At 55.2% G+C, this 11,616-nt stretch overlaps 1 protein-coding gene across 1 annotated transcript in view; it reads right to left on the minus strand.

Moving 5' to 3' along the window:
* Window positions 1-1,784: 1,784 nt before the first annotated feature.
* Window positions 1,785-11,616, minus strand: part of OSBPL2 (oxysterol binding protein like 2) — a 54,299-nt gene continuing 44,467 nt past the window's right edge. The window contains exons 10-15 of the mRNA XM_006769548.2: window positions 11,337-11,426; window positions 9,716-9,839; window positions 8,154-8,282; window positions 6,956-7,079; window positions 5,977-6,067; window positions 1,785-3,155 (exon numbers count right to left, since the gene is read on the minus strand). Coding sequence (XP_006769611.1) covers window positions 3,053-3,155; window positions 5,977-6,067; window positions 6,956-7,079; window positions 8,154-8,282; window positions 9,716-9,839; window positions 11,337-11,426 — 661 coding nt within the window. The 3' untranslated portion in view covers window positions 1,785-3,052. The remainder of the gene's footprint in view (window positions 3,156-5,976; window positions 6,068-6,955; window positions 7,080-8,153; window positions 8,283-9,715; window positions 9,840-11,336; window positions 11,427-11,616) is intronic.

An 11,616-nucleotide genomic window follows, 5' to 3' on the forward strand; every position in this document is an offset into this window, starting at 1 on the left:
GACACACACAGACCCAGCCCCCCACCCACTACATGCGCCCTCCCAGGGATGCCACAGCGTCCCTGGCGCCCTTCTCCAGTGACCAGCAGTCTTCTGAAGCAGTCCACTCGCTGGGCCAACCCTACAGAACGCATAGTCCCAACCTGACACCCGGCACAGGGGCTCGTCTGCAGCCCTTTCCAAGGGGCCAGAGGAGCTGAGACAGTGAAAACTGCTTGGTGCAAAATTGTCAGCAACAATTATTTTTAAAGGACCTTTTTATCCACAGCTAGGGTTTAATTTGGATCTTTACGGGTCAGTACCAGTCCTCCAAAAACTCTACGAGCAGTTGGTTGTAAAATGAGCCCATCACCAGTGTGCTGGTGTGCTGCAGCGCCAGGGGAGCAGTGGAGACCAGCCCAGCACAGGCACCAAGCAGCCCCTTCCTAAACCTTCGACCCAGGACAGTTTGGTTCTCAAATGGGAAGGAGCCGTGTATCCAGTGAGGTACTGATCATCGAGTGAACTGATCCCAAGAGACACTGAAATACTGTCTTCATTTTGCAGGATGCTCCTCACCTGCAGACGGAGGAGACAGTGAGGGGAGGGGTTACACACACAGGGAGCCGCCAGGGGCCGTGCCCAGGCCTTACTCGCTCTCGCACCCAGGAACCCAACCTTTGCACCATTGGACACAGCAAGGCCCCTGGAAAGATGCTTCTAAGTCCCAGCGTTGGGCCAGAGCAACCAGAACTGGTAGGAATTATTGAGACCACTCTCTTCGGGGCCCAGCTTCCCGCGCAGGACACAGCTCTTCGCCATCCCACCCCTCAGGGTAAGGCTGCCGGTGCTTCTGCATTTTGGATCTTATTAGCATTTTTAACCACGTCTTTCTCTCATTGTTCCTCACACACGTGAGACCCGTGAGGTTTGTGAGCCCCCACCTCCACTAGGAGCACTTTTCCCAGAGCTGGTGTCCTGAGAGGAAGCGTCTCACCAGGCCGCCCGGAGGTGGCAGGCTCCTGGGGAACCACCCGCAGCATTTCTCTCATCCTGTCCCAGGTCCTGACCTCGTGACCCAACAAGGACCCAGCACGCAGGCGGCTGTCCTGATCCTCAGCATGTCTCCTGGACAGCTCCAAGCCCGGCAGGCTGCCCTTGGCCCACCTCCAGAGCGGCCGGGGATGGGCCAGGTGGTATGTGGCCCATCTGCCAGCTGACCCTTCCTCAAGCACAACAGCATGAGCCTTGGGGACAGTCCGAGGGAGACGGGGCCAGGACAACCATGGGGCCCTGCTGAGGCCTCTTCCATTCCATGAGAAGGGCTGTGCCGGCTCAGTCTCGCACGGCACTTCCCCAGAGAAGCGACACCGAAACAAGCAGCCCCAAGTGGCAAAGTGCTGTGATGCCCGTGAGGGACCAGCCCTGCTTCTCCAAGACCGTCTCAGGAGCAGGCCACACCCTATAAGAAGCCCGAGGTCCTGGTGACACCCTGACCTTGACCCGCCCTGGGAAGGCAGCACCTCTCCTGGGACAGAACTGCACCAGCCCAGTAACCTGGATGCGACCATCCAGCCCCAACACTAGGCTCCCTATTAGCCCCCTGGCACTGGTGGGTCCCTTCACATTATCTACACTTTATACAAGACACGCTCCTCGAGGTCGGGCTGTCTGCACAGCCGACTCCCCGGGGCTCTTGGGAAAACAGGCACTGGGTCAGTGGGCACACGGCTGCACCCAGGACTGTTACAACACGGGGCTTCCAGTTGCAAAGCTACAAAATCAAGTCTTCAGAGCAAGTCTTTGCTTTCAAAAGTTTTAATTACAAATGTGATTCTGAAGCCTGGACACACGTGACGCCCTCTCAGAGGGAACCCACCACTCCATACAACTGCGTGTGCATGTGTGCGTGTGTACATGTGCACACATGTGGGTATGCATGTGAGAGCACAAATGTACGCATATGCATGTGTGCACACATGTGAGTTTGTGTGCGCCCGCATGCAGCAGATTGTCTTCCATTCAGAGAGTGGTACCATGATCTACGTGTTGATATTTCTACAGAAAGAAAACAGTCACCTGATCAGGACGTGTGCAGAGATGGATGCACACCTGTGTTCTATACAATAACCCTAATTCCCCTGTAAGTAGCCTCTGCTCTGACCCCCCAGTGCACACCAGGTGTGGCCTCCTGTATCCTGTGTTTCAAACACGCATGCTGGGAAAACAAGGACACAGTACTGTGGTTACAGACCAAACGTTCTAACGAATGACTTGTTTTGTGACATGGGTTTGGCCTGCAGTGACAGTGCAGCCCTGGTGAAAAGAGCAGACAGGGCCAGAGGCAGGGCTCCCTTCAAGGCTGGGAGCCGTCTGGGGACTTGGTCAACAACTTGCCATGTTTCTGGAACCCTGTCATGGCAATGCTTCCTTTTGCGTATACAGCTGGAGATTAATGCATGTCTTGCTCTTCAGCAAATCCTAGTCAAGCAGCTTTAACTTAAATATATAAAAGTTATCTTTACATCATTGAAAGTTGGCAAGAAAACACAGAACCCGACAGCGACCCATGTCATTTAATCCGACACTCTGAAACATTCACTTTGTTCCCGGCGCAGACAGCGCTCCTGGCTGCAGAGAGCTCACTGCAGGGTTAGTTTCAAGATCTGTCTTTTCTGTTATTGGTTCCAATTTAAACTACTTTTGGACACTCGTCACGCTGCATTCTAAGGAGGAACATGGCCCCTCCTTGCTGTTCCTTCCGCTAGTTTCAAACTGGTCATCAGGCTGCTGTCGGTTGAGATGCAACAGCTGACTTATCACATAAAGGAGTTGAAGAATGTTCCTTCTCAAATCTTAATGAAAACACGATGATCCCGAGGGAAGCTTTATGAAGAGACGGCAACAGTAATGAATGGTTGGCAATCAATAGTTAATTAGGATTGAGGCCTCAGCCGGGATGGCGCTTTCTCCGTGAACATGGTCCTTAGAAAGGCTGGTGCTGCCGTACCCGGAGCTCAGAGGAGCCACGTGGCGGGGTCCAGCCTGGCAGGGGTCTGGGTCCCAGGGCACATCAGTAGATGTCCGGGCAGCCTGAGAAATCCCGCTCGAAGTAGCCCCCTGAGTACAGCCAGTCAGGGGTCCCAGTGTGCGGATTCCTGCCCTGGTGGAACCACCTGCAACACAGAAGAGGGTCAAGGAGCGGCTGGGCAGTCACTGTCGCCGGTCCTCTCAGGAAGGACAGAGAACCCTCTAATTAGCCATCAGCCAGCAACATGCATTTCTAAAGGCAGCCACTTCAACTTGGGCTGTCATCACACTTTCACACATACACTCATGCTACACACATCCCCAATGTCAGCCTCACTTTCTGACAAAAACCTTATGGAGTAAACAGAAAACACTCAGGCTGGGCCGTCACCAGAGAAGGGGCGCTCAACCCCAGGTGACAACAGTCACAGTGCTGTTTCCATCCTTTCGAGCTGGCCAGGTCTGCATGGTCTGGTAACTGGGAGGGGCGCGATCGAGGACAGAGAGGGTCACAGTGGCCTCCAGCTTGTCTATGAGCCAATCCAGTCACTGTCACCAGCTCCCATCAGGCTCCCAGCACCTTGGTCACCCACCCTTGGCCTCTGCGCGGTGGGAGAGGGAGCGGGTGTGGGACTCGCGAGGTAGAAGTAATTGTCTTCTCAGGATAAAATGTTATTTTCACAATTAAAAAAAATACAACAAAGGAACATTGGCTTTTTTCAAACTATCGTTTTCTGGGACAGCAAATTCCACGTATCAAACTACTAAGAGCATAATAATAAATTATATTGAAAGCCCAACCTTCGAAAGTTAGTTTTAAAAACGACAGCTACATAAAAGTCACCAGGTGACTTCACTGGGCCCTGAACACAAAAGACAGGCAAAAATATCCTGGTCAACAACGCTAAACCACCAGTTTTCTAAGACTAAAACTGTAGCTTACATGTACCTTTAAATTTTGTTTAAACATTACAGTACTTAATCAAGTCCTTATTAAGTGGACTGTTGTCACATCTATAATAATAAAAAGGTAATATGCTAATTAGACTGGATGTCCTTCCGGACGAAGCCGGGGCTGCCTGTGGCCGGAGGGAAGCCGGTGCTGGCAGCCAGGGGAAGGAAGGCCTACTCTTGCACAAATTTCATGCATCGGGCCTCTAGTTATGACTATAAAAGAACAATGACAACTGATTTGAGATACTCCTCCCGGACAGCTCCCTCTGGGTCAAGGCCTGTGCAGACACACGCATGTGCATTCCACTCACACGGTGCACACCCATGGTCACATGATGAGTGCTCCCAGGCATGGGAAAGACAGCCGGCCCGCTCTTCATCATGGCCTCTGGGGTGCTGTGTCATATGGATGGGGAACATGTGGGGACAGCAGGCTGCTCCCAGCAGCACCTGGGGCTTCCGGGTGCACAGTGGCTCTTCTCTGAGAACTGTGTTTTCCCTCAGTTAGTGGATTGGCTCTGGCTACATTTTCTTTTCTAATTTACCATACTTGAAAAAGTTCAGGGTCATATACCCATGGGCCAGGATGGAGAGGCTGGTCTCAGGTGATCTGCCTCTCACCAGCAGGTGGCACTACTTTTGGGAGCATCGGCCTACAGCCTGGTGGGTACAGCCTGCACAAGGAGCTGTTGCCACCATCATAGCAGAAGCAGAGACAGCTTCACCGTCCCCAGGTGTGTGAGTCCTCCTCACCGTCCCCAGGTGTGTGTAGTCCTCCTCACCGTCCCCAGGTGTGTGAGTCCTCCTCACCGTCCCCAGGTGTGTGAGTCCTCCTCACCGTCCCCAGGTGTGTGTAGTCCTCCTCACCGTCCCCAGGTGTGTGAGTCCTCCTCACCGTCCCCAGGTGTGTGAGTCCTCCTCACCGTCCCCAGGTGTGTGTAGTCCTCCTCACCGTCCCCAGGTGTGTGAGTCCTCCTCACCGTCCCCAGGTGTGTGAGTCCTCCTCACCGTCCCCAGGTGTGTGTAGTCCTCCTCACCGTCCCCAGGTGTGTGAGTCCTCCTCACCGTCCCCAGGTGTGTGAGTCCTCCTCACCGTCCCCAGGTGTGTGTAGTCCTCCTCACCGTCCCCAGGTGTGTGAGTCCTCCTCACCGTCCCCAGGTGTGTGAGTCCTCCTCACCGTCCCCAGGTGTGTGTAGTCCTCCTCACCGTCCCCAGGTGTGTGAGTCCTCCTCACCGTCCCCAGGTGTGTGAGTCCTCCTCACCGTCCCCAGGTGTGTGTAGTCCTCCTCACCGTCCCCAGGTGTGTGAGTCCTCCTCACCGTCCCCAGGTGTGTGAGTCCTCCTCACCGTCCCCAGGTGTGTGTAGTCCTCCTCACCGTCCCCAGGTGTGTGAGTCCTCCTCACCGTCCCCAGGTGTGTGAGTCCTCCTCACCGTCCCCAGGTGTGTGTAGTCCTCCTCACCGTCCCCAGGTGTGTGAGTCCTCCTCACCGTCCCCAGGTGTGTGAGTCCTCCTCACCGTCCCCAGGTGTGTGTAGTCCTCCTCACCGTCCCCAGGTGTGTGAGTCCTCCTCACCGTCCCCAGGTGTGTGTAGTCCTCCTCACCGTCCCCAGGTGTGTGAGTCCTCCTCACCGTCCCCAGGTGTGTGTAGTCCTCCTCACCGTCCCCAGGTGTGTGAGTCCTCCTCACCGTCCCCAGGTGTGTGTAGTCCTCCTCACCGTCCCCAGGTGTGTGAGTCCTCCTCACCGTCCCCAGGTGTGTGTAGTCCTCCTCACCGTCCCCAGGTGTGTGAGTCCTCCTCACCGTCCCCAGGTGTGTGTAGTCCTCCTCACCGTCCCCAGGTGCATCTTGACATCTCCCACTCGATAAATAATGGTTATAGAATGGAATTGAACTGAATTAAATTGAATAAGCCCTGGTAAAGGTTTCTATCCTAATGGTTTCTTAATAGCATCCATAAGAAAATTGGGCGTGAGGTCCTACTCACCACCCCTCATCCACGCAGGGCCTCACCTTGTCTGCCACTCAGTGTCCTCCTTGGCCCGCTCCCTCCGGGCTTCCCTCTGCTTCTCCTCCAGCCGCTCCTTCTCCTGGCTCGCCAGATCTAGGCCCAAGCACACACGGCTGAGTGAGGAGTCAGGTGGGTGGTGACCCTCCTGGTCTCCCTTGTTCAAAAACCATGGAGAGTTAACTGTCATCAGGAAACCGAACCCAAAGGCCCAGGCCTCGGGCGGCGAGGGACCATGGGGTCCTGGTGCAGTACCAGCCACAGGCAGGCACTAAGCTCCTAGGGCCATGTCACCCACAGGGGCGGTGTCAACAGAGCCCAGCATGGGGCCCCCCGTGGAGCCATTTCCCTCGCAGTTACATTCAACCTTAACCTTCAGGGACAGCGGCTGTGCTGTTCCCAACGACTGAGGACCCTGACCACAGGCCCCTGCCTACCGCCGGGCCATCCACACTCATCCCTGAGCAATTTGCTGACCCCATGAACTGCAGCAGGCGCACCCTGCATGGGCACTGGAGTCCTGGGCTGACCTGGCCCAGCGTGACGGGTGGTGAGCAGGAGGCAGCCGCTCGTCACACTGACCCCTCCTGCCGCCCTGCACAGCAGTCACCCAGCAAGTGCCGCCAGGTGCCGGACCCAGGGCTGTCTCATCCCACCTGCAGCAGGGCCCCACACGCCGGCCGTGGGGCTTTAATGAACAGCACGCGGGTTCTGAAAGGCAGCCCTACATTCTACCTAAGAATAGAGTATTGGGACTTGACTTCTGTGTGTATTCCTCTTCATCGCATTTTCTAGTAACTTAACCTTACTGTTATTTACAAAAGGATTGGTCTCCCACAGGCTGCAAACTCTGAAACCGTCACCCGGGCAGTCCGCGCGCTCTGTGCTGGGGGACCTAGTGCCTGTTCGCTCGTGAAAGGCCACCGCATTCCTTCTGCTCGTCCCAGGCGGCCACCCAACTGCCCCCATTGCTCAGGCACGCACCCATGTTGCCGTTCTCCATGCTGCGGATGTCGGGACGCAGACGGCAGTCTGTGGGGGCCAGGATCTTCTCCATGCCCGTCTGCAGTTCATTGAGACTAACAGTGAAACTGGTGAAGTTATACATCTGAGGACAGACAGAAATCTGTGACCACCACAGCATTCTCTCCTGGGCCCCACACAGACACACTCCCTGGAGACGCCCCCGTCAAGGTCACTCAGGGGCATGGTTCCTTCCCGGGCCTGAGACGCACCAGCCTCAGGCTTCTCTGGGCCACCCCACTTGATGCCCAACTTGTAGGTCTGACTCCCCAACATCTCTGGGATGAGTGGTTTATTTTTTACATGCTCTATGTTATTGGACATGGTAATACAATAAAAAATTATAATACATTGTATATTTATTCTATATATAAATAATTCATAATATGAAAAATAAAATTTATTACATATTATATTTATCATGTAATTATTTTTATGTATGTCATTGTATGTAACATTTATATATAATACAAATTGTAAGTTTAATTTTCAAAAATAAATATCAATCCTAGCCGACTTGGCTCAGTGGATAGAGCATCAGCCTGCGGACTGAAGGGTCCCAGGTTCGATTCCGGCCAAGGGCACATGCCTGGGTTACAAGCTCGATCCCCAGTAGGGGGCGTGCAAGAGGCAGCCGATCAATGGTTCTCTATTATCATTGATGTTTCCATCTCTGTCTCCTTCTCCCTTCCTCTCTGAAATCTATATTTTTTAAAAATAAATAAATAAAAATAAATATCAAAATGCACTGAAGCATTTAAATTGACAGGCTGGGAAAACAACCCCTGCAAGCCACTCTGGAAACCCCTTTGGGTAAAATGTGGTTGTATAAACCTTCCAGGGCACACCGTGTGTCCCGAGGCACCTCTACCCAGGAATATCCAGGGCCACTGTGACACTGTGATGTGTGCAGACACACATGTCAGTTCTGTGTCAACATGCCACCACGACTCATGTAGACAGAGCATTGCTGTGTCGCTGGGAGGGTAGGCTGAGGTTGGGCTGGTGGTGGCGCTGTAGGACAGGAAGTCCTCAGGGGCTCACACTGAGAGCTCCATCTGACCAGGGGACGGAGGGTCCTCTGTCTGCTCTGGGACAGAGGACTGAGGTAGCAGGTGTACACATGGGGTTGGAGGGGCAGGTATGGGGGAGCACTGACCTGGGCAGAGTTGGGGGGCCGGGTATTGATTCTCCAGAGGAGCCTGCTGCCTGGAATGACCTGCACAGTGTCCTGGACCTCAGGCACGGCGTCCACCACTTCGGTGTCAGCGTCCTCCATGCTGATGCCCTGAAACACAGAACACGCTGGCCGGCTGCCGGAGGGAGTGGCTCTTGGAGTGCCTCTCAGCCCTTGTTCTGAGCCCAAGCAGAACAAGATGCGCTGCTAAGGAAGGAGGCGCCGCTGCCCCAAAACCTAAAGGCTGGGCTCCTGTGTCTGCCATGCTCACCGCCCCCTGCACAGGCTCCTGTGTCTGCCATGCTCACCGCCCCCTGCACAGGCTCCTGTGTCTGCCATGCTCACCGCCCCCTGCACAGGCTCCTGTGCAGGGGTCCCCCACACAGAGGGCGCCAAGTCAGCGGCAGGCACAGCTGTCCTCCTGGGAGTGCGGGCACCATGCGAGGGTGAGCTCCTGACTCTGACGGCAACTAGCCAGGTGGCACCATCAAAAGTACATTCATCTAAGCCAAGGGACTGGAACAGCTCATTTCTGAGCGGGGCACTTCCCTCCATAAGGGCGTGTCCAGATGGGTGATCACATGATGTCCCAGCACTTCTAGACCAAACCCACTGGAGACCAAGCCCTATATGAGATATGCCACCTGCGGTTACCTGTCAAACCCAAGGGGGCCTGGAGATGGAGCAGTGGTTATTCATGCAGCTGTTGGGGGACAGTGTGCTGGTGTGACAAGCGTCAGTGTGACCACGCAGCTTAAGGGCCTGCCACCTGACTGCAGGCTACACGGTGAGGTCCAGAGCTAAACGGGACAAAACTGTCCCTCCAGGTTACCCAGGACAGCGAAGCTCAGCGCACAGACCAAAGGCATCGGCCATGGTCTAACGCGCCGGTCTGCACAGTCTCTAAGTGGGATTTCATTTCTCTGAGTGACACAAGTCATTGGAAGCCACACTGACAGCACGTGGGAGCTACCACAGGAAGACACGGAGCAGCCAGGAAGGCACAGCACTGCCTGAGGGGGCGTGTCATCTAGAAAACGGATGCCTCTGTAAGTGCACTTCCAGGCCCAGCTCTGAGGCCTTAGGGCAGCGGGATGCAGAGCTCCAGGGAGAAGCCTCCCTGCCTGGCACAGCCCTCACTGTGGGCGTCATCTGGACTCAGACTGAAACGGCAGGAAGGACACTCACTCGCTTGAACAGGTCTAAGCTAACCGGGGCAGGCAGACAGGAGGTTTGTTAAGAGGCATCCAGAACACGGCATTTCCAGAAGGAAATGGAGGTGCCTGGTTCTACCCTGCTTGACTTGGGGGACAGACAGACGCGGCGACACAGGACCCGCGCCCTCCGCGCTGTGAGAGTGCAGATAAACCCTCCCAACCCAGAGGCCCACAGACAGCAGCTTCACTGACAGGCGGATTCGGTGCATCGTCTTCCCACAGGGCCCTTCTGGGGGTCATGGCTGGTTCCCGGGGCCTCTGCCCAGCAGTGCCAGGAGCGGGGCAGGAGCCGGGCAGGAGCGGGGCAGGTGCCAGGCGGTGCCTTACCGACTGTGCCTTCCTCAGGGGCTCGCCCCTCCGCTCCTGCTTCCTGAAGGACTCGTACGCCGCAGGGTCGATGCCCCACAAACACTCCGTCCACTTGCCATAGATGATGAACAGCTTCTTTTTGCTGGAACAAAGGGGTTTAGAAACCAAGCTAAGATAGACCACCCCCCGCATGCAGCACCCCACTTCAACGGGGGAGTAAGATCCTGCCTGGCTGTCTTCTTACCAGTCTTGGGCTACCTCTGCACAGAAACGCAAAGACGAAAATTTGCATTTTAGGATCTCTGCTCCTGCCATTTGACACTGATGGTCCTAACTACCGAATACACCGAAGCGAAAGAAAGAGGGAAGGGACGAGGGTGGAGACAAGGAGGTGGAGGAGTCCGTGTTCAGATGTAAAGCCCATGTGTCGATCTCTCCGTGAGCACGCTGACTCCAGGCCCTCTCTCTATAAACCACGGGAACAGGCCTCCTCCTGTTGAGTTTGCTCTATCCTCACGGCCACACGTCAGCACTTCACTGACAGGCAGATTCTGTGCCCCTCTGCCACCTGCTTCCTCAGGTAGTAACAACCTCTGGGGACCTTCCCAGATGGGCCACCTGCTGGCTGCCGAAGGAGCAATGCCAGTGGTGGGCTGTTCCTTCTGCATCTTCTGGGGGAGAGCACAGTGGGCCCTGAGCTCCTGGGGATACTGCTCTGCCAGGGCGGGACCCTGGGGCACCCGTGTCTCAGGCCCCGCCTGGAGGGCCTGCTCCTCTCAGGAAACACAGCTCAGTGGGTGCACTGTCACTAACAGGCCCAGCGTCAGGAAACCGCTCACTCGAATTTGGGGTGGGAAACAGAGAAGCAGACCAAAGTTCACACACGCTCACAGTGGGTGCTGCCACCCACACCCATGGCCGTTCCTGGGCCTCCACGGGAGAGGCTGCTGTCCTGAGGGTGGAGTGGGCGGAGTCATAGGGGAATGGTGTTTCCCAGGCTGAGTGGGGCCAGGCAGAAGACCTGCTCCCCATAGGAGCTTGTTTCTATTGACAATGTACAGACTCTGGGAGCTGGGAAGAGCCGCGGCCATCACATGGCCCAAATCACTTAAGGGGAAAAATGAGAAAATTGAGACCCAAAACAAGATTACTAAACCAAGGGGAGAAAAACTCAAAAAATTTGTTAAAATGATCCTAACCATTTCTCTGCTCACAAAACCTTTAAACTTCCCTAGTTTGCGGACTGAAAAGAACCAATCTCATGCGGACGAAGCTCATACAGCCACATGCGAGCTTCACCGACCACCTGCACGTATGGTGCGGGAGGAGGACACGGGGTCAGATTCCCAGCCGCGCCCTGCCTGCAACATGTGCAGCAGCATCTCAGAGGGAACCTCCTTCCTCGTGTCCATTCATCTTTACCCCTGGGAGAGGGTGACACGGGCCCACCCACTCCCCACCTAGAAATGACACCAAAGCTGCTTTTAGCTCCTGTCACGCTCGGTCATGACATGTTTTTCTCAGTAAACACGGGTATAAAAGAGCCTGATTTTTTTCTGCCATGAACAGACATCACTGGTTTAACGACCTTCTTTGAAGCGCACACATGCTATCTGAGCCGACCTGCACGTGGACCTACTTTTTGTCTTGAATGTGTCCTTCCACTTTGTGGAGCTCTTTTCCAAACAACCCGCACGGTCTGAAGTGAAGCACACACTTGTCTCCAGTCCTGCGGGAGAAGCACAGGCCTCGGTTGTGGGACATGAGCCGTCCAGGAAGATGAGAGAGCAGGAGAGGAGGCGAGAAAGTAAGAGCAAGAGCGGGAGTGGGAAAGGAAGAGGAAGCAAGGCGGGGGGGGGGGGGGGGGGGGGGGGGGGGTGGGAACACTGCAGTAACAAAACAAAGAGCTGCTCTCAGGC

The sequence above is a fragment of the Myotis davidii genome, unplaced genomic scaffold, assembly GCF_000327345.1.
Source record: "Myotis davidii unplaced genomic scaffold, ASM32734v1 scaffold244, whole genome shotgun sequence".
Lineage (NCBI taxonomy): Eukaryota > Metazoa > Chordata > Mammalia > Chiroptera > Vespertilionidae > Myotis > Myotis davidii.